Source organism: Apiospora kogelbergensis (genome assembly GCF_038363985.1).
Source record: "Apiospora kogelbergensis strain CBS 113332 chromosome Unknown utg000001l_segment0_segment0, whole genome shotgun sequence".
In the NCBI taxonomy this organism is placed as follows: Eukaryota; Fungi; Ascomycota; class Sordariomycetes; order Amphisphaeriales; family Apiosporaceae; genus Apiospora; species Apiospora kogelbergensis.
In genome coordinates, this window is record NW_027117418.1 from 8,011,577 (window position 1) to 8,033,317 (window position 21,741).

General features: G+C 56.8%; 6 protein-coding genes across 6 annotated transcripts; 3 read left to right on the plus strand and 3 right to left on the minus strand.

Moving 5' to 3' along the window:
- Nucleotides 1-1,252: 1,252 nt before the first annotated feature.
- On the plus strand, nucleotides 1,253-2,176 carry PG998_002583 (uncharacterized protein; the record flags this gene model as incomplete). The annotated part of the gene is made up of 1 exon (XM_066869401.1): nucleotides 1,253-2,176. The coding sequence occupies one exon, from the start codon at nucleotides 1,253-1,255 to the stop codon at nucleotides 2,174-2,176; it is 924 nt and encodes a 307-aa protein (XP_066737816.1).
- Nucleotides 2,177-2,391: 215 nt separating this feature from the next.
- On the minus strand, nucleotides 2,392-3,606 carry PG998_002584 (uncharacterized protein; the record flags this gene model as incomplete). Its single annotated transcript, XM_066869402.1, has 1 exon — nucleotides 2,392-3,606. The coding sequence occupies one exon, from the start codon at nucleotides 3,604-3,606 to the stop codon at nucleotides 2,392-2,394; it is 1,215 nt and encodes a 404-aa protein (XP_066737817.1).
- A 356-nt stretch (nucleotides 3,607-3,962) lies between these two features.
- On the minus strand, nucleotides 3,963-7,196 carry PG998_002585 (alpha-1-2-mannosidase subfamily; the record flags this gene model as incomplete). The annotated part of the gene is made up of 10 exons (XM_066869403.1): nucleotides 3,963-4,231; nucleotides 4,339-4,423; nucleotides 4,514-4,622; nucleotides 4,686-4,948; nucleotides 5,017-5,117; nucleotides 5,210-5,387; nucleotides 5,440-5,590; nucleotides 5,643-6,502; nucleotides 6,650-6,938; nucleotides 6,994-7,196. Coding segments are annotated over 10 exons (2,508 nt in total), but the record flags the coding sequence as incomplete, so codon positions are not given.
- Nucleotides 7,197-7,931: 735 nt separating this feature from the next.
- On the minus strand, nucleotides 7,932-9,475 carry PG998_002586 (FAD dependent oxidoreductase; the record flags this gene model as incomplete). The annotated part of the gene is made up of 2 exons (XM_066869404.1): nucleotides 7,932-8,584; nucleotides 8,653-9,475. The coding sequence occupies 2 exons, from the start codon at nucleotides 9,473-9,475 to the stop codon at nucleotides 7,932-7,934; spliced, it is 1,476 nt and encodes a 491-aa protein (XP_066737819.1).
- A 2,555-nt stretch (nucleotides 9,476-12,030) lies between these two features.
- Nucleotides 12,031-13,857, plus strand: PG998_002587 (Allantoinase; the record flags this gene model as incomplete). Its single annotated transcript, XM_066869405.1, has 3 exons — nucleotides 12,031-12,035; nucleotides 12,061-12,562; nucleotides 12,622-13,857. 3 exons carry the CDS (start codon nucleotides 12,031-12,033, stop codon nucleotides 13,855-13,857), a joined length of 1,743 nt encoding a protein of 580 aa, XP_066737820.1.
- A 3,408-nt stretch (nucleotides 13,858-17,265) lies between these two features.
- Nucleotides 17,266-21,483, plus strand: PG998_002588 (ABC transporter; the record flags this gene model as incomplete). The annotated part of the gene is made up of 2 exons (XM_066869406.1): nucleotides 17,266-19,068; nucleotides 19,159-21,483. 2 exons carry the CDS (start codon nucleotides 17,266-17,268, stop codon nucleotides 21,481-21,483), a joined length of 4,128 nt encoding a protein of 1,375 aa, XP_066737821.1.
- Nucleotides 21,484-21,741: the final 258 nt, after the last annotated feature.

Genomic DNA, 21,741 nt, shown 5'->3' on the forward strand with positions numbered 1-21,741 from the left:
GCCGACGACAAGGGTTGGCAGGCGATGCGGAAGCAGCGGCGGTAGTGGAAGCAGTGGTCGTAAGCAAGTACTGACTGGCCGAGGGAACGATAGAACAGCTTTAGTTTTATTGACAAGGTCAACTGAAATGATTTGGAAAGAGCATGATTCTCGTTTTCTTGTTCGGCAAGTTTTGTGTCTCCAAGGTGGTTTCGTGGTTTCCAAGTTTCCAAATGCTCGCTCTCCTGAGCGTCGTGCTGGAATTACAAGGTTTCTTATGTGAGTATGCATCGTGACATCGGAGACAGCTTACAGCAGCTGTCAATGACGAGCCCTAAATTTAGAGTTGAGTTGACAGCAGAGCTGATGCGGTAGAAACAGGGTGACACTCCAAAACATAAGCTTAACTTTGACCCTGCATGTCTCATTGGAAGCTCCTCTCCCTCCCCTTGAGCATATATCATGAGATCTTCAAAGGCTAACATAATCGATAAAGCAAAGTCACACGCGCAGAATAGCGCGTCAACCCTCGCCAGATGATTCGCAGCTGGCCCGCAAGCAGAAACCACTGGCATCGGCTGCCGCACTTGATCTTTTTTCTATTCTTGGTCACCAGTGCTGATTATCGAGACAAACCTCCTGCCTCCTGTCATCCGGCCAACAGAAAGTTGCTTTCCAGCAGGTGCTACTAGTCTGTGGACGATATTGAACAACAAGTCCCCAACACAAGTCAAATGCCGTCGGTGGTTGAGCTCGAATACGCCGGCTTTAGTCAGACAATGCAGGAGAATGTATGAGACGGGCTCTTTCGTTTCCCGAAACTGGCAATTTCGTTGACTGGGCGCCGTCGCATTCGGACCCGGGTGGAAGCTGACCCATCTGCCATCTTAGGCGTGCAGGGAAGTGGACAGGCTAGCATATAAATTCCGAACCAGGGCTCCGTTATGGGATCCATACCCAACAATAAATATGTTGATGGCCCTAAGGATCGTTCCCGAGGGAAGGAGTGGGACTGTCGCCTTTGAAATGCATGTGATGGAAGAAGATGCTATCCTCCCTTGATTATGTTAATAATATATTGCCCGTGTCGCGAATCCGAAGTAGAGTAGATAGAGTAAATGTTCCAGGTTCTGCCGTCACGATTGCACAAACCGCACCCCGCATGATCCATCCGTAAGGTTCAGTGATCCAATCCACCGGGACGCACCGCTCGCTTCACACCCGCTAGCCTGTCATAGCCTGTCATAGCCTGTCACGCAGCCTGTCACACAAGATGGGTCACGGAACCACCACCACCAACAGCCCCTTCCCAGGCTTCACCAAGATATCCGACCAAATCTACATCCACCATCCCGACCAACACGACAAGAACGCCGATCACGATGAGCTGCACCCCGACAAGGTCATCATCTTCGGCTGGGGCGACGGCCGTCCCCGCAACGTCTCCAAGTACATCGAGGGCTACCGGGCGCTGTACCCGCGGGCCACCGTCGTCGCCGTGCTAGCCACGACCTTCAAAGCGGCCTACCAGCCGCTGCACGAGCGCACCGAGGGCATGATGCCCGTCGTCGACGCCGCCTTCCCCGCGAGGCAGCAGCGGCCGCCGCGCGTGCTGCTCCACGCCATGTCCAACGCCGGCGGCATCAACCTGGCCTCCACCCTCAACGCCCACCTGGCGCGCCACGGCACCCCGCTCCCGCACCGCGTCATGGTGCTGGACTCGGTGCCCGGCGGCGTCGTCTTCCACCGGCAGGTGGGGCGCTGGTCGCGGGCCATGGCCATCGGGATGCGCCGGTCGCTGCCGCGCTGGGTGCCGCAGGCGGTGCTGCAGGCTGCGTTCTGGGTGTTCCTGTGGGCGCACAAGTTCTGGGAGTTCGTGCTGCGGCGACACCACGCCGGCGCCTGGAGCCGCGAGGCTGTCAACCGCCACGAGATGGTCCCCGTGCCACCCAGGGACGACAGCAGGACGGCCGAGGATCAGCATGCGCCGAGGCGGCTGTACTTGTACTCCAAGGAAGATGATATCATCGGGTGGGAAGACATCGAGGAACACGCTGAGCACGCTAGTAAGCTGGGTTACCATGCCGACACTGAGATGTTTGAGGGGTCTGGCCATGTCGATCATATGAGACACCACCCGCAGAAATACTGGGAGAGTATAGCAAGGACTTGGAGGAGGGCTCATGGTGCTGCTTGATCGGGCCGAATTGCTTGAACTTTCCTTTTAGACACCTGTGGACAGCTTTGAGATAACCCATAGTGATAGCAAGGGCATGAGTCTTACTGCTCAACATGACATAAACATCCCAATAGTCGTCCGTGTTTGGTAGTGGTCCCCGTAGCCTGTCATATAGTTCATAAGGCACGGCAGCAAGTAGTCAGATTGCCCAGTATCGTCGAAACGCATAATACCTACCCCCCATGCGTACAACTCGTAACCGTATAAATCATCATCCCAAACGCATCCACATCAACCAGCCAGCGATCAACCCTATCCCGCCTCCGCGCCATCCCCACCTCATCGAGCCCCGGTGGCACCGCCCAGAGCTCGTCGATCCGCAGCCCACCGTCCTCGGACCACTGCGCCAAGTCGGCGTCGTACCGCGCCTCCCACTCCCGCCGAGTGCCCGCCGTCCACAGCGCCCCGCACGCGGGCGCCGGAAGCCCGCGCAGCTCGGTTCCCAGGAACGTCGGCAGCCCCTCGTGCCGCGAGAGCACGTTGTCGAAGAGATAGAGCACGTACAGCGTCCGTCGCTTCGCCTCGGCGACGAGCCAGGCCTCCCAGCGGGGACGGTCCGCCGCGGCGCGGCCGACGAGGCCTTGGCGCGACGCGGTGCCGGCTAGGTCTTGCAGGCTCATCATGGCCTGACGGAGGACGGACAGAGATAGCTTCTCGCCTTCGCCGTCGCATTGGTACAGGTGGAAGAACAGGATCATGGTGTAGATGATGTGCGCTTGGAACGTCGCTAAAAGGTCGATGTCGGCAACGGCAGGCAGCGTCGCTTGCTCGCCGATCTTGGCCATTTCCTTCTGCAGAATCTCGGCGGCGAGACTGTTATCGCTGCTGGGGTGCGACTTGTCGCACATGCGGGCGATTCTCAAGCAATTCACAAGTGCTGGACTGGGCACTGGCACCTGCAGCTGCGATGCATGAACGAAAGGGGGTGGTTTTGTTCCACTGATCACGCCGTTGGCATACGATTTGAGCACCCGATAGATCAGATTGGATATCCGGGGGTGGTAGTCCTTGGTGACCTGCCCCGGAACGGGGACATAGGGATGGAGCCATCTCGTGGTAATGTCATCGGCGTTGATCGGGCAGACAAGGTCCAGACAGCTGAAGTCGAGCTGGTCGCGTGCCTCTTCCCTGTCACCCTCATTGCCCCCAACAGCAGGCGTAGCGGCAGCGTCTAAGGGGAGCGCAGCTGGGGCGATCTGGTCATCATCAATTGTGCGGCGGGCACGGCGCTGCGATGACCGGGAAGCCGGGGTTGGGGCATCGACGGGGTAGGTGCAAGTGAGACCACGAAGTGTGCACCGGGAGCAGCCCGCCGCATTGTTGTCGCATTTGGCTTTGGCGCTTGAACACTGGTAGCAAGCCTTTTGCCTAGTGACAGAATATCTCATATTGCAGATGGCATGCTAAATTGTGTTGATACCAGTGGAAAAGTTACCTGTGCTTGCTTCGGCTCTTGGATTGGCAGGAGATACCTGGAGATTCCCCTAAACCCCGCCACTAATGACAGCCACGACCAGGCAAAACACACACATGCACTCATGACTGTACACAAAGAGAAACACTAGAGATGATGTTATAATTATGCAGCTCCCTCGCATGTCGCTTGCTGCCCTCATACCTCTCAATCAATTGGGATCAATCAATGTACGAAGTTATTCATCTTCCACGAATCCACCCGATACTTCAGAGCCGACCTGCCCCCAAGCCTTTGGCCCGAGAAAGTCCCATTAAACCCGACATACTTCCCGGTACCCGGCGGCAAATCCTTAACCGCCGTCCCCCACGTCGTGCTCTCGTTCCTCCCGAGGGTAAGCACGAGCTCCTTGCCCTCGAGGAAGAAGCTGTGGTCAATCCAGTTCTTCGTGTACGGTTCGCCGTTCAGCGTGGCGGACTGGATGTAGATGGCCCCGTAGTTGGGGTCGAAGTTCACGTTGCGTATCGTCGCCGTTTTCCCCGTCGTCGGGTGCGTCAGGTTGACCGACTCGAAAAAGGGGGCGTGATGAGGTACACGTTCTGTCCGGGATTGGGGAACAGCCCCATCATCGAGAATGCCACGAACGAGCCCATGGCGCCAGAATCGTCATTTCCGGGTAGACCTCCCGGCGTCGGGTTGAACTGACGCGGGATGTAGAAATGAGACCGAGCCGCACTCTTTCCTGGTCGGCCAGCGTAATGGTATTGAAAAACGGTCAGGAACGAGGGTTCCTAAGTTAAGAGTCATGTCAGTTTGTCACTAAAGCTAATTTTTAAGAAGTACAGTTCGGTAAGAACAATATGGCGGCGGTGCTTGCTTACGTTTCCAATGTTGGTGATATTCTGGTCATGCAGATAATCCAACCGCCTGACGAACTCATTAGGTCCCCCGTAGATGGTTATCAGATCTCCTTGGTTTTGCGGGACGAAGCTAGCAGGAAATTGGTTAAAAGAGATGTCACAGCTTCAAGCGTTTTCAGGACAGTCGACTTACAATCCGTACTCCCAAGTGCTGTCCTCGAACGTCTCTCGCCCGGTGTTCTGCAAAGAGCAAGCTACACCGGAAGTGTCGATGTTGGAACAAGTCAATGGATCCTGCGAGGCCCACGTCTGATTGAGATACTTGGCTTGGAAGAAACCCTTGAAGCCAGTATTAGGCCCGGATGGAAGGAAGCTGGTCTGTTCAGGATAGAATACGTTCTTCCAATTCTCGCTGGAAGCAAGATATTTCTCTTGGTCGGCCGTGTTGTTCATAGCCTGTAACGAATTAGCAATCTGGCGTAAATTCGGGGTAGAAAGTCATAGAAAATCATAACAGTTCTTACATTTGCCATCAGGGAGATGCAAAAGTCATTGTATGAATACTCGAGAGTACGGGAAATTGATCTCGTCATGGTACCAAATCCTTTGTAGTCCAAGTCCTGCACTGCGGGAAGAAGTCAGCTTCTAGTCAGGATGAACCGCACGTCTAGGCACTGTAGAGTCTGAGAGGTTCGAGAAGCACCTGCACGAGCTTACCTGGGATATATCCAAGCGCTTTCCAGCTGTCAAGTCCACCTCGGCCATGGGTTGCCCAGTCGTAAGGTTCCACTTCGGCATCCTTTACTACCGCCTGATAGCCTACGTTCCAGTCGATACCGTCCGAGATGCCCTTTAAGTACGCATCTACGAGAACGTTGTCTGCGTTGGAGCCACCCTATGTTACACAGTAAGTATTGGTACCTCATATATAGCGAATGCGAACCTACCTGAGTGTATCCCCTGCACAGGGACATCTTGCAATCGGGCAGCCACCCCTCGTGTCTGTATGTATCGATCAACGAGCGAATCATCTGGGCTACAGCGACAGGATCGAGGATGACCAAGAATGGAATCTGAGATCGGAAGCTGTCCCATAGGCTGCAGTACATTGTTAGTCAACCTCTTGGCATGGTATCGCATTCCCACTAACCAGTAGAAAGAGTCGAAGTAGGGCTCAGAACTCTTATACATGGGATTCTCCCCTGTGTAGTTCTGCGGGTTCACCATGGTGCGGTAGATGCCGCTATAGAAATTGGTGATAAGATCTTGTTGAACGCCGCCACCAGTTGATACGGTGATTGGGCTCAGCTTCGCTCTCCATGCATCCTTAGCGGCCTTGGTTACAGTGTCAAAATTGAAGTCCGGGATCTCGGCTTCGGCATTGGCGCAGGCTTGCTCAGTGCTGATGAAGCTGACTCCCGTTCGTGCAAGAATAGGGCTGCTCGCATCGCGGAATCGAACAAATGCTCCTCCTGGCAGCGGATAGCCGTTGATGGACCGCGATATCGTGAGATCTTTCGCTTCCGTGGTTGCACGGCTGTTGACGAAGATGCCGTTGTCCTGGATGGCCGGGCCGGAGAAGTCGGTGCAGAAATAGGCCTGGTACGTTCCAATTCCAAAACTGGGGTTGAATCTGGCGCCACCGGAGATTCGCCCGGTCTGCGCATCTACGGAGACGGTGCCATTGTCCTGCCTGGTGTTGGAAAGGTCAGACAGGTCCTGCATCACGAAAGGGTATGTTCCATTTGCGCCTGTCCCGTTTGGGAGGGTGAAGCGGAAGAGAGCGGTATGCTGAGTTGTCGTCATTTCGGCTTGGACACCCATGTCCAGGAGAATGGAAAAATACCCAGGCTGGGCTTTGACATTCTCAGGCTTGAAGGCGCCGTGCTTGACCCTCGTCTTCTGAGGAAAGTCGCAGCGGTTTATGTCATCGCCTGGGCAAGACGGATAGACGAAGAAAGGGAAGTTGCCGAGACTTGGCTGGCCACCTGTTCCCGAGTCGTGCAGCACCTATCAAATCTCAGTGTTAGTATGACTCTTCCGAGAAATCTACCACATATTTCAGGAGTTATTATAAGCAACTCTACGAGGAGCTGCGCACTCATCCCTCCAATAATACACTTAAATAACGAAGAACTGGGCTTGAAAGTCGCCTACCGAAAAGCCTTGCACCGGGCTGTCGTCGAGGGTGAAGCCACCCTGGTTGGAGCTGGAGTTGGTATCGGCCACGGCCTTAGCCATGCCGTATGGCAGCGATGCACCGGGAAAGACATTGCCCCCATTGATACTGCCGATGAGGACATCGACGTACTGGAGGGGATCAAAGCCATCGGCTCTGGCGGCGTTGGTATCTCCCAAGGCACCAACGGCCAAACACACCAGCACAGGGGCCCAGCGAGTCGCCATAGTAAACTCAATAACCTTGCTCTTCCTCAAGTGAACGAGACTGGTTGACTGCTTGGTTCGAGATCTCCTAAGGACCCTTCAACGATGGCCCAAACCGCTCCTGCTCAAAGTCACGGAGCAACGAGGTGATGGGAAAATAAGTACTCGGTAGTTGGCTGTAGCACGCCTGTCTTTGCGGCAGAACCCCTGGGCAGCGGCTTCCTCGTCGCGAGTCCTTTGTTGACAGTTGACTAGAAGAACCAGCGAACGCCCGAACTCTATATGCAGATCTGCAGTAGTCAAGATTGACGAAGCCCATTTCCAACTCAGGTGACGGGAACCTCCAGTCGGATGCGCGTGGGAGGAGCGTGGTACGACCCGAGAGGGGGGTCGCCTGCACCAGGAAATTAGGGAATGAGACATTGCTGCCCGCGAGAGGCGGAAGCTCGGCCTGGACACATGCGCCAACCTCCTGTCTGGCATGACGGCGACGGTGGGAGTGGCAGGGTCATGCAGAACTAGGAACCGATGGTGGGAGATAGCGTGACTGCGACGCCGTTATGCAGCTGCCGCTGGGCTTTCGATCGGAGTGGCAGCTCCCTCGCATCGCTATCATCAGTCAAGCACCATGGCGATCCTGTGCATCAAATCTCCAGTGCATCCGACACTAATATAGAGGAGGGGTAGCATTGGTTCCCTTTTGAAATGCAGCTACCCTTGACTCGATATTGAAAGCTTCCCTTGTTTTCAATACTCGATTAGGAAGGAGCTTCGGGTTGGGGTAGCATTGAAGTATTGGGTGCTCGATCTTGCTTTTTCTCATCTCTTTTGAATTTGGTCTTTACTCGCCGATCAATACGGGGGAAAGTGGCATATACATGGGATATCAGTGAAGTGGGAGTGGGAAACGCGCTACCGCGACGGACAAACATCCAGGGGTCGATACACCAGAACCGCAGAGACGCGCAAAAGTCAAATATATAACGTAGAAATTCGATGGTGCGTCCTATATATTTGGCGCGTCCTTGGCTTCCACTTACCTCGTATCTTGAGTTCAAGTCTCCATGCGCTTCAGGGTCGTTTGGAAACGCCGCGGAACGATGGTGTCTGTCGCCTCGAATGGTTTATCATCCTTCACCATATCCGCGATCGCCTTGCCCAGCAACAAAATCTGGGTCATGCCGGCGCCGTTGAACGCTGCAATGACCCATTGGTTCTCGCGCTGCGGTACTTTGCCGATATGCGGCATCCCGTCTTTCGTGGATGCCATTACTGCAGGCGGACCCTGGTTAGTAAGCCCATATGATCTACCAACCCCATGAAATGCTAGGGTGGCAGGCTCGGGAAGAATATGGTCAAACTTACTTCCGGTCCAGACCTTATCCAGCTTCGTTCCGCTGTTCTCCCAGCCCCGGAAGACCCGCTGCATGTATCCCTCGAAATAGGCCGCCTCCAGCACGGGGCCTATGAGTGCCGAGTCGTCAATGTTATCTTGCCAGAGCTCCCCGGGCTGCTGAAAAAGCCATCGGCCACCGCCCACGACAATGCCACCGTCGGGCCTTGGATTCAGGTAGTCTACAGTCGGTGATGCCGGATACTTCAGGCCGTATTCGATGTTGTACGTATGGCTAAGATGAGGGAACACTGGATCGGCACCCTTCGGGAGTGTGAGATGGGAAGCTGTGCCCCTGTACGGATTGATGACGCCTGTACATCGTCAGCACAGCCAGGCCTTCATTTTGGCACATAAGCTCTCGCAGATTTATACAACGTACCTCGATATTGAGGCAACAGCCCAGCTGTATACGCATTCGTAGCAAAGACGGCCTTCTTTGCCCGGATCGATCCCCGCTCAGTATGAATGATCGTGCCCGACCTACCCTCTTCCAAGGCTTCAACGGACAACACCGGCGTTTCAGTCTGCAGGTTGAGATGCGGGTTCCTCTCCATCGCCTTCTCCAGCAGCTGCGTAACGAGCTTGTACGGCCACAGCGAGCAAGCCGGCCCACTGAAGGCCGCCTTGGCGCCCCTGACCGACGTGACGCGCTCCGCGAACTTCTCACCGACGAAGTCGTGCTCTCGGGTCCACTTGTACCCCTTTCGCAGGCACTCGCTCCACTTGGCCTCCATCGCCTGGGCCTCGTCGGCGTGGAGGAAGACGTCGTAGCTCCGCCGCAGCTCGAACTCGCAGTCGAGCTGCTCCGTCTCCACGAGCTCCTTGAGCGCGTCGATCTGCGCCCGGACCAGGGCCGCGAAGTCGTCGGCGGCTTCCAGGCCGTGCTCCTGGATGATGGACATGATGGACGCCGTCTTCAGCTTCACGTGGCCGCCGTTCCGGCCCGTGGCCCCCGAGCAGACCTGGCGCGCTTCCAACAGCACGATAGACGGCGGGCCTTCGGTGGTCTCCACGTCTGAGGTGGAGAGGTGGTAGGCCACGGAAACGCCAGAGAACCCGGCCCCGATGATCGCGATGTCGCAGGTTGCGGGGAGCTGCTCGGTGGAGCGGTGCGAGTCTAGACGATGCGGCTCCGAGCGCCAGTACGACAGTGTCGGGCTTGCTACAGGTAGCAAGTGGTTTTCATGGGGTTTGGCAGCCATGCTTCTTCTCTTTGCGCAACGGTGATTCCTGAAACGGACGGGTGTCTATTATGCGTACGAGGACTAAGTAGGTACCGTATTCGAAACTTTGCTGGTTGCTGGTGAAGACTTTTTGCTGGCCATTATCTCACACGCATGGCAGGCCTCATATAACTATCCTGTAATCAAGTCCTTCCCAACGGACCCTAAACCGAAGGCTGCTTCTTGTGCAGCTTGCTTACTTACCATGCGATTGGTCAATATGTCCAAATCGTCGTCATCGCTACTACTCACTATAAGTGCTTGGCTGACAAAAAAGCGTCGCGTACATGATTACTACTCAAATAAACGTATGCGCATCTTCTTGGAGAGAGGCGAGCAGGTGGGTAGGTAGGGAGACATGCTCATCTCATAAAGAAAGGGATCATTGCGCTATCTGGGCTGGCGACGACTTTCTGTATCACGACGGATGGACTCGACACCCCCGCACTCTTTTCCCGGCGGGTGGTCAATCGGAGCTGACGCCGCAGGTGACGCCAGGCGACGACGTCCCATGAAGCAGTTGACTCATTCTCACAGACACGCAATCACCCAAGAATCGTAATGTTTCTCGGCCCGGATGAGATTGCATCTGCAGGTATTATCTGTCCATCCATTTACCGCTGAACCCACCCCCGCCAATGCCCCGCCGACTTGGACCAGAAAATAAGTGGCAGTACTAGAGCTACTGGCAACTGCAAGTATGTAAGCAAGCACACATATGTATATGACTGCTCGTCGCGGGCCTTCGTCAGTTATTTCCTCAGTGCGGGTGCGGCCGCTTCCACAGCTGTCAGTCCCCGGAAATGCGAAATCACCGCCAGCCTAGGTCGTAAAAGTGGCTCCGAATTTCGGATCGGTGAGAGTTCCGACCGCTTTGGAGCAGGCAGAAGGCAGGTGATAACCAGTAGCAGCGGCCAAGCCCAGCAAAAGCCGAGGGCAGGGAAGAAAACAACAAATGCCACCAATTGGCTGCGTCTCGCACATAAACGAGAAACAAGCTTTATGCAGAAGGCGTCGAACGAATGAGACGCTGGCGATTTGGTTATCTGCAGATGTTTATCTAGTACGACTCCAAGTTCGTCAACAGACTGACTGACAAAGACAGAAACAGTCAGCGATCTATGATTAGATCTGATGCTTGCGATAAGGGAAGAGAGCAAACACTTGAGATTCTCTCTGGGCATGGAGTTGCCATTACGCGAGTACGGATAGAGCAGGTCCAGTCAGTAAGTGCCTAGTAGGCTAGAACATCGGTGCCTTCAGAATAAACACATCGGCTTTGCTGGTTGATTAATATGTTCTGCATGCATCCAGTGGCTTTCCCATTGGGCCTTCAGACACTATTACTCGATGGAAACTGCGTGGAGTCGTATCGCCTCAGTCTCTCGAGTTTCTATCGAGCAATCGTTTGGCGATAAGATACCGCATTGGGCCAAAGGCCATGCAATGCAGGATGGATCCCCTTTGTTAGTCCTTCCGATGCAGGTGTGAGGCGCGCTATCGAAAGACAAAATACCGAAACACCGGTAGAAGGACTAGAACAGACAAACAAGCAATCCCGGGGCAGTGACCGTTGCATCGTATCGCGATCCCTGGTCTTCACGTTTTTCTGGTCTCTCAATTCGAGTCAAGTAGTTGGAAACATACCAGAGTCAAAGTCGGCGAAGACCGAATCCACAGACCCGATAAGAATGTTAACCAGCGCAACGGTCTAGCTCTCTGTCCACTAGCCAATCATAGCGCCTCGATAGGCGTGAGACTACTGAAAGCAGCAGATTCAGGGTCCGAGACTTTGCCTTATCTCTCGCGCCCAGCTGCACAACAGAAGAGCCTAAGAGCCCACACACCACAGCATTGCCTTCTCAGGCCTTCCCGCCCTTTGTAGATAACCTCGCCTGGCTCCATTATGCGACCCCACCACTAAAAAAAAGATGTGGTCTGGCTGGGCTTTGTGCTTATCGCCTTGCCGAGGGGCGGCGGCGGGCAGCGGGCGGCGTCGGAAGTCGCTCTCGCTCGTGCAAGAGCGGTGGACACCCAGACATGCGACGTTTGAGTCCATGGCGCTCCCCTTCGTCTTACCTTGGGACTCTCTCGGCAAGCGACCCTGCCTATCTCACCCAAGTTGATTCTTGAATACCTTCCTTTTCCCCCTCTCCCTCTCTCCTCCTCCTCGTCTCGTAGACTCTTGCCTCATACCACGCTATCGTGACTTGTCCTTTCTTCCTCCATGTCATTCCTGAGACCACGATAACACCACTGCCTTTCCTTACAAGCCCTGCCTTCTTTGTCCTCCACTCCTGCTATTCTTTGTTCTAGCCGCAGGAACGGGACGCATAGCCAATCTCTTATCTCCAGCAGCCACCATCACCGCTGCGCGATAAGCCATTGCTGCTTGGATTTCCCGTTGTCGTATCCGTCGCTACACTTGTCCACATTCAGTTCCCGCTGCTGTACCCCGGGTTTTCTTATCGAGGCCCCAGTCACCCACACTACACCACACCGTTGTAACTATCATCCCACATAGAAACACTACCATGGGGTCCATTGCATATACTGTTCCCGAGGTGGCGGAGCCCCCTCACGGTCCTCGTTTCTACCCGGGCCGTCCTGACCCTCCCGGACGAGAGCCTCGTGCTGACCCCGGCCTCCATCTCCATCTCTCCGGAGTCCGGCAAGATCGTGGCCATCGTCCCGGCCGTCCTGCCCCAGTCGTCATTCCCTTCATCGGCCACCTACCTCAACTACGGTTCCAAGCTCCTGATTCCCGGCCTGGTCGACGCCCACGTGCATCTTAACGAGCCGGGCCGGACCGAGTGGGAAGGTTTCAACACCGGCACGCGCGCCGCCGCTTCCGGTGGCGTCACGACCGTGATTGACATGCCGCTCAACGCGATCCCGCCCACCACCACCGTGGCTGGCTTCAAGGAGAAGCTCGCCGCCAGCCAGGGGCAGTGCTGGGTCGATGTTGGCTTCTACGGCGGTGTCATTCCCGGCAACGCTGACGAGCTTCTACCACTGGTAGAGGCCGGAGTGCGTGGATTCAAAGGCTTCTTGATCGAGTCTGGTGTATGTGAATAATCAAGGCGAGAAAAAAAGAGGAATATCTTACTAATCCGCGCGCACAGGTTGACGAGTTCCCCGCCATTTCGTCCAACGACATCGCACTCGCCATGAAGACGCTAAACGGCACGCCCACCACGCTCATGTTCCACGCCGAGATGATCCCGCCCATCGCCGACTCGGTCGGCGACGCTGTGCAGGCGTCGGAGCCGCCGGCCGCGCCGCACGGCGACCTGGCGACGTACCAGACGTTCCTGGAGTCGCGGCCGCCCGTGTTCGAGACGTGCGCCATCGACGAGATCGTGTCGCTGGCGCCGCTGGCGCCCCAGCTGCATCTGCACATCGTGCACCTGTCGGCGACGCAGGCCATCCCCATCCTGCAGGCCGCGCGCCGCGCCGGCGTCAACATCACGGCCGAGACGTGTTTCCACTACCTGGGCCTCGCCGCCGAGGAGGTCGCCAAGGGCGACTGCCGCTACAAATGCTGCCCGCCCATCCGCGAGCAACTGAACCAGGATGGCCTCTGGACCGAGCTCCAGGCCGGGCCGGATTCCGTCATCCGCACCGTCGTCTCGGACCACTCGCCCTGCACCCCCGAGCTCAAGCTCCTGCCGTCGCACCTCCAGACCGCCGTCGAGCCCGCAGACATGCACCACGTCGACTCGGGCGTCGACATGACGGCCGACGACCAAACAACCGCGAAGGCGGCGCAGGCGCAGGGCGACTTCTTCGCGGCCTGGGGCGGCATCTCCTCGGTGGGCCTGGGCCTGCCGATCCTGCACAGCGCGGCGCTCCGGCGCGCCGAGCAGTCGCTGCCGGCGCCCGACGTGGTCGACATCGTGCGGCTCTGCAGCGCGGCGACGGCCAAGCAGGTCGGGCTGGCGCACCGCAAGGGCGCGCTGCGGGTGGGCCACGACGCCGACGTGTGCGTCTTCGACGAGGCCGAGGAGTGGGTGCTGCAGAGCCACGGCATGCACTGGAAGAACCGCTGCTCGCCCTGGGAGGGCCACGCGTTCCGCGGCCGCGTCAAGGAGACGTGGCTGCGCGGGCGCAAGGTCTACGAGCACGGCGCCGGCAACCTCGGGTTCGTCGGGGGAAGCCGGTGGGCGAGGCTATTGTGGAGCGGCGGACGTCTTAGAAGAAGAAGAAGAGAGAGCTATCTGTTTTTCTTTTTCTCTATTTTTGTCCCGACCGATGACCACGATCACACCATCTTGGGTGACGACGGGCAAAGCGTGTGTCAGGCGCGGGGTAAAAGAAGACGCTGCACCGCACCGAAGAGAGGGTTCACTGTAACGTAGATTACCGGTGTGGCGGGAGACGTTTTCCTTTTTCCTATTTTGAGAAATCATGGCGGCGGGGGGATATTGCATGAAGCTACGAAATGCACGAGGAGTTCTTCTGGTTTCAGTCGTTCGAGCGAGCTGGGCATTGTTAGAGGCGTTTTACTCGGGCTTGTTTGGTCTTCATCAAGTAGTTGCGAGCATTTACGAATGAATTGAAGAAATTGAATTAGGTATATTGATGTGTTGCATCTGTGTCTCCCAACATCACTGGCTAATCACTGGCCAACAGAGATTACAGATACAATGCCACGGTCTGACGGTGCGAAAAGGCGTGAAGTAAAGAAATGGTGATTTATCAGAATGAAGCTCCCCCAAATGTTACCAGTAATATTGAGGATAGTGGGGGTACGGGATGACATAGCCTGCGCAATTGGTTGCAGGGACGGAATACGGACCAAAATCTGTTGATGATACTCGTCGATTCACATGCTGCTGCTGCTGTGATGCATGCATACGTCGCACTCGATAACCGGCTGGGCATTTCAGGTGGGTGATGTCGAAGCGAGACGTAGCACTTGGGCAATACCAGGACAGCGAGGCCAGCCTAGTATTATGAAGCATCATAAAAAAGACCCTCCTGTTTATGTCTCCATCTGATACGAGCATCCAGAAGATGCCGGAGAAACACACAAGTCATGTCCCGTAGGTCATTTTCCATTTCTGTGTCGTGCCTCTAACCGAGCTCTTAGCCCCGACCACTCACGAGATTCCCCAGAGGGTAGAGGGTTAAGCGAGCTACATGCTTTTCTTGCTTAGGGCGGTCGGGACATGCCCACTAATAGCCACGTACCCAGCGCCCCCATCAAATACCACAGTCGTATCAGATTTTCTAGAATAGAGGCGCCAGAAGAGAGAGGCTCGTCGACCACATTGGCTAAACGAGATCCGATAGAGCGATAGCCTGGAGCCAAGAGCCCTGAAGCGTCACGGTCCGCTGTTGCGCCTGGCTGGGCATTCGCTGTCGTCAATCGCGGACCCGGGTCTCTCGTCCGCATGAACAAACGGAGATTCAACTGAAACGCGGTTACAGGCGCAGAGGAATGAATGAATGACTCGAGTCAGCAGCGGCATCCAGACATCAGATGGTAGAGGATAGTGCATGCAAGGCAAGCAAGCGAGCTGTCTCCTGCCAGGGCCTTTTGCTTCACATGCATCGCATCGCCGTGATGCTCGGTAACCTGGAGGGAGCATGGATTCACCGCTGCTCGAGAACCGGTTCTGAACCGGAGTCGCTTAACCCAAGCAAGCTGCCCCCCGTAAGGCAGACCGAGACTGACAGGCTGGTGGGACATGGTGAGCACGTGGCCCTATATGCGCCGTTACGTCTGGACTGTCCTCAATAGCAAGGTATCCGTTGCCATGCTAAGTGTGGTTAAGAAGATGAATCCAGTCCGTCAGAAGGGAACGAACGAGCATGGCTCCAATGTGTGTGTCTCTCCAGTCGCTCAACTTCATCGCCATGTTTGCCAGGAGTTCGGAATCAAGTGTGATTCAAGTACCTAATCGGTCTTCAAGATATACGGCTCATTCTAGGATCTCCAATCGACAACGGCAGGGCCGAGATGTTGGCTCCTCCCTCACAGTCTCCTTTCAGCCTTCGAAGCCCGATAAAAACAGAAATGCCCCATCCCGCCGCCAGCTATCCCCCCCCAAAGCCGTTAGCTAGCGTCTTTTGCGCAGGCCCTCCCCTCGCTCAGAACTCGCTAACCGACGCGACACTTACTGGATTAGGCCTGGTATTCAGGGCCCCGACTAATGAATTGAGGGTCGACACCCCTTCCCCCGCAGACCTAACTTCCTTGTGCAGAAAGTAATGTTGTTGATATGAGAATTCTGCACAGAGCAGACCACAGCAGATGAGGAAGCGCACTTGGCCCATCAGCGTGCAGCCAATATTGATTGCATTTCCTACGATGCAGCTGATAGGTTTTTTGTAACTGTATGTAGCGCAATGGATGAGTACCAGCATACACAAGAGTTGAGGTCATCAATGTCGTCGTCGGTTAGCCCACCGGAAACCCCAGCTTGTCGGATGCACTTCTGGGATGGGATTGCGTACAGACGGCTAGCGAGCTATATGAAACGGAGGAATAATGAGCGCCCGCCCAGTAGAACCCTTCTAGACCATGTCACACTCGTTTACGTGAGCAATGCCCTATAAAATGAGACCTATCGTTTGTAGCGCAATCATCCTGGGACCCTGCAGCCTCGCTTGCGCACGGAACGTTTCGTTTCCGAGGCCAGGGTCTTGCATTCTTCTCTTGACCTCTCTTCAGCAGCAGCTAATTAGTTTGCTAGCCAGTGCCAGTCTGCCAAAGGCACTCGATGATGTCTGGTAGCGCTTTCCGGCCCAGCTGAATTTAACATTCCGCCTGGCCCAATTAGCTGCGTATATTGCCTCTTTTCGTGTTCGCTAACCCTTTGACATCTCCAAGTCGCAAGCCGCCTGTCTGAAGTGTCTTCGCTTACGTGGGATCTGTTTTACCCGCGGTCAGTAGCAGACGCTGCCGTTTGCCAGCAAAGGATGGAATTCGCGACAGACATGGGGTGAGGAGGGGCGGCAGGACTGCATCTATATGGATTGGATGATGAGAATAGATTATCTCATCTTTGGGGTTTAGTCCTTGGGGGTCTGGAGTGCAGCCGAGGCAAGGGACAGAACAGATCCCAATGCCCTTCACACGCAAAGCCCCTCACTCATAAAAATCTAGCATGTATCCCTCTTGGGGGTCATTCATCTACATGCTCTATTGATCTCACTTTCGGGACTGTCACGTCGGTTCAGTCGCCGACCACTATCAAACAAACACTCTTTGGTGCCTCGCTTGGAGACACTCGGCAAGCAGCCGAGGAGGGGCCAACCAGGCTATTTCTCCCGCCAGTCGCCAGTCTCTAGGGGGCAACCCACTTCAACGGCGCCGCCCACTCTTACACTCGATAAACCCCAGCAAGGTACGTGGTATCGAGATCCATACATAAGTCCGCAAGACTATTCCCTTCATCTACCCGGCCCTGCACATGTATGGGTCTCGTCGACCGTAATAGTCTCCCTTTTTCCCGAACCCTAGAACACTGGACATGGTATATGCGTCTATAGAAGGATAGGAATCCACACGTGCGGACGCATATGACCCCGAAGGTCCCAGGCTCGCCTAGTTATTGTCCTGGCTATTTATCCTATTATTTCATCTTCATGTAAAGACGAAACAGGCTCCGGAAGTATGAGGTGATCGCAAGTTTGGAGAACCATTAGCCGGTCATCATCGCGCTTTTCCTATATGGAGACCATCCGTAGGACCTGCTAGACGTCTAAGAATCCTCGCACCGGCCCTATTAAACATACCGGACCAGGCATTGGCGCCAATGACCACCACAACTGCCGGATCGAGCCCGCAACGGCACGGAGTCACGGACGACGTTGACGTCGAGAAGATCGAGCGCGCGAGCTCCGTCTCGACCACGATGGATGCCCCAACACCCGAAGGCCAGCCGCGGCGGTCGTCGCTAGGCGTGGCGAACCACCTCTCTCTGGACGATGTCGAGCCCATGGACGTACAAATCCGAAACCTCACAGTTACCGTCGATACCTCGCCGTCGATTATGGACCCCGGTACCTACCCCGAGTTGTTTGGCGGCCTACTTGGTAAATCCACAGGCTCAGCACCTACAACGAAAACACTTCTACACTCCGTCGATGCTTCCTTCCAGCCAGGGAGCCTGACCGCCATACTCGGAGGCAGTGGTTCTGGAAAGACGACACTGCTCAACACCGTGGCCGAGCGCATGTTCAGCTCGCGGCTCTCCCAGACGGGGCGTATCACCTTCAACGACGCGGTCGGCGTACACTCGGCCCGGCATGCGTACGTGATGCAGCAGGACGTGCTGCTCCCGACGCTGACGGTGCGGGAAACCCTCCGCTACTCGGCTAACCTGCGCCTGCCGCCGCCGACGACCGAGGAGGAGCGGATGCGGATCGTGGAGGAGGTGATCCTGGAGCTGGGCCTGAAGGACTGCGCCGACACGCGCATCGGCAACAGCCAGCACCGGGGCTGCAGCGGCGGCGAGAAGCGCCGGACCAGCATCGGCGTGCAGCTGCTCGCGAACCCCTCGATCCTGTTCCTGGACGAGCCCACGACGGGGCTGGACGCCACCAGCGCCTATCAGCTGGTGCGCACCCTGAAGACCCTGGCGAAGAAGGGCCGCACCATCATCACCACCATCCACCAGCCGCGCTCCGAGATCTGGGACCTGTTCGACAACCTCGTCATCCTGTCGCGCGGCAGCCCCGTCTTCTCGGGCCCCATGCACGAGTGCGTGCCCTGGTTCGCCCAGATGGGCTTCGACCTGCCCCCGTTCGTCAACCCGGCCGAATTTACCGTCGACATTGCAGCCGTCGACAACCGGACCCCAGAGCTTGAGGAGGAGTCGACGGCGCGGATCACAAGGCTAAAGGAGGCGTGGGCGGGAGAGGTCTCGAATAAGTTCAAATCAGAAGCCACCACCACAGAAGATTCGGTATCGAATTCCAAACGGCCGAAACCGCAGCAGCACGCCAGCTTCCTGCGCCAAGTACGAGTCCTCACCGACAGGACGCTGAAAGTCACTCTCCGCGACCCCATGGGTATCACCGGGTCCCTCCTCGAAGCCATTCTCATGGCCATCATCACCGGCTATATCTTCTACGACCTACCGCGGGACCAACCGGGCATCCGGTCCCGGCAGGGCGCCCTGTACACGTCGGTCGGGCTGCAGGGCTACCTGTTCCTCATGTTCGAGACGTACCGGCTGACGCTTGACGTGCCGACGTTCGACCGCGAGCACAGCGAGGGCTGCGTCACGGCCCTGCCTTTCATCTTGTCCCGCCGCATCGCCCGCTTCTTCACCGAGGACGTCCCCGTGCCCTTCCTGTACAGCGTCATCTACTACTTCATGGTCGGCTTCGACCGCGAGGTCGGCAAGTTCTTCACCTTCTTTTCCATCGTGCTCCTCAACCACTATATCGCCGTGACGCTGGCCATGACCTCGGTTGCCGCCTCTCGGAACTTTCCGGGCGCCAGTCTGATCGGAAATCTGACCTACACGCTGCAGAGCATGGCGTGCGGCTACTTTGTACAGAGCAATACGATACCGGTGTACGTGCGGTGGCTCAAGTACGTCACCTACACTGTAAGTACCAAGCCTCATCCATCATGGCAATAGTGCATCTGTGCACATAAGCAGGACTCTGTAGTATGGAAACTGACACTCTTGAATTAGTATTACGCTTTCGGTGCACTTTGCGCCAACGAATTCCAGGGCAACTTTTACGACTGTCCACTTGAAGAAGGGGAGAACAACCCTGCTTGTCTACAATACACGGGACAATACGTCATGGACAACCTCGGATTCCCACGAAACTGGCTGGCACGGCCCATCATCGTCATGCTGGGCTTCGTCGGGCTCTTCTGCGTCACGTGCTGGATCGGGCTCGCGCTGCTAAAGGTCGAGATGACGATCGCGCGGGCGCGGCCCTCGGACACGGACCTGTCGGCGGGCAAGGAGAAGATGAACGCCCGGTCGATCCAGGAGGTCCGCGCCATCGACGTCGGCCTGGACGGCTTCGCGCTGGGCCTGGACAAGCGGACCGTGTGGGGCCGCCGGCTCCCCACCAAGACCATCCTCAACCCCGTCACGGCCACCTTCCAGGCCGGCACCCTCAACATCGTCATGGGGCCCTCGGGCTCCGGCAAGACGAGCCTGCTGAACGCCATGGCGCAGCGCCTCCAGAGCTCCGCCGGCACCCGCTACCGCCCCGCGGGCCGCCTCACGTTCAACGGCGCGCTGCCGTCCGAGGCCGTGATCCGGTCCGTGGTGTCGTACGTGTGCCAGGACGACGACGCGCTGCTGCCGTCGCTGACGGTGCGGGAGACGCTGCGGTTCGCCGCGGGCCTGCGGCTGCCGTCGTTTATGAGCAAGAAGGAAAAGCACGACCGCGCCGAGGAGGTGCTGCTCAAGATGGGCCTCAAGGATTGCGCCGACAACCTGGTGGGCAGCGACCTGGTCAAGGGCATCTCGGGCGGCGAGAAGCGCCGCGTCAGCATCGCGGTGCAGATCCTCACGGACCCGCGCGTGCTGCTACTCGACGAGCCGACGTCCGGGCTCGACGCCTTCACCGCCAGCAGCATCCTCGAGGTGCTCCACGGCCTGGCCCGCGAGGGTCGCACTCTGATCCTCACCATCCACCAGGCCCGCTCCGACCTCTTCAAGCACTTCGGCAACGTGCTCCTTCTCGCCCGCGGCGGCTCGCCGGCGTACGCGGGGCCCGCCGGCGAGATGCTGGACTACTTCGGTGGGCTGGGGTACCAGTGCCCGCACCACACGAATCCGGCGGACTACGCGCTGGATTTGATTACGATCGACCTGCAAGAGGGACAGCGGGAGGCAGAAAGTCGCGAGAAGGTCAAGAAGCTCATCCAGAGCTGGGAAGATGCCAGTGCGAACGCTCAATCTGTGCCCCGGCTGGCGAATATAGCCGAGGCGGATGAACAGAAAGGTGAAAAGGCGGCCATGGCGGGCAGCGAGAACCCCGAGAGCCAAAAAGCAGAAAATGCGACGATAGAAAACGAAACGGCCACAGCAATTGTCGCTGCCCCAGCCCGCAAGTCCTTCCACAAGGAGACCCTCTCGACGCCCGCCGAGCTCGGCGCCCTGGCCCACAAGCGCGCCAGCTTCGCGGCGGCCTTCCCGATCCTGCTGCACCGGGCCTTCATCAACTTCCGGCGGCAGCCGCCGCTGCTACTGGCGCGGACGATGCAGGTGATCGGCTTGGCGGTGATTTTGGCGCTGTTCTTCGCGCCGCTGCACCACGACTACCCGAGCATCCAGAACCGGGTCGGGTTCGTGCAGGAGGTCGGCGCCTTCTACTTCGTGGGCATGCTGCAGAACGTCGCCGCCTACCCCGCCGAGCGCGAGGTCTTCTACCGCGAGGACGACGACGCCGTCTACGGCGTCGAGGCCTTCCTGGCCACCTACACCGTCCTCGAGGTCCCGCTCGAGATCGTCTCCAGCCTCGTCTTTGGCGTGCTGGCCGACCTGGCCGTCGGGTTCCCGCGCACCGTCGAGATGTACTTCGTGTGCGTGTTCGCGGCCTTCGCCATCGTCAACTGCGGCGAGTCGCTGGGCATCGTGTTCAACACGCTGTTCAACCACACGGGCTTCGCCGTGCAGATCATCAGCGTGTTGCTGAGCGTCGCGCAGATCATGGCGGGCATCATGTCCATCGACATGCCGGCCCTCTTCCAGGCCTTCAACTACCTGAGCCCCATCCGTTACGCGACGCGCGCCCTGGCCGTGTACAGTTTGAAGGGCGTCGAGTTCACGTGCGACGAGACGCAGCGGCAGCCCGGCTCGGGGCGGTGCAACATCTCCACCGGCGACGAGGTGCTGGATCTGTACAAGCTCAACGTCGACGGGGTCGTAAACATTGCGTGTCTCGCTGGGGTTGTGGTGGCGTATCGCCTCGTTGCATGGGCGCTGTTGCGGGTAGAGCGGACAAGGTGGAAGAGCGTGGTAGAGAAGCGAAGGGCAGCCATCAAGGCTTGATAAGATGCATTTATTCATTCATTTATTTATCCATTGTTGGGCGTACCGGTTGGCAAGCGAATTGTTTTACGAGGGATTGCATGAGGAACGAAAGAAGAGAATGGTTAGCCATCTCGTGTGACAGGCATATTTGGCGCAGCTGTTTGTATATCTTTATGACCAATGGTCTTATATGGCCTTTTAAATAGCTTAATCATCTTGCATCCATTTGTAGCTGGTTCATGATTGGCAATTTCACTCTTCAACCGTATTCTTCGT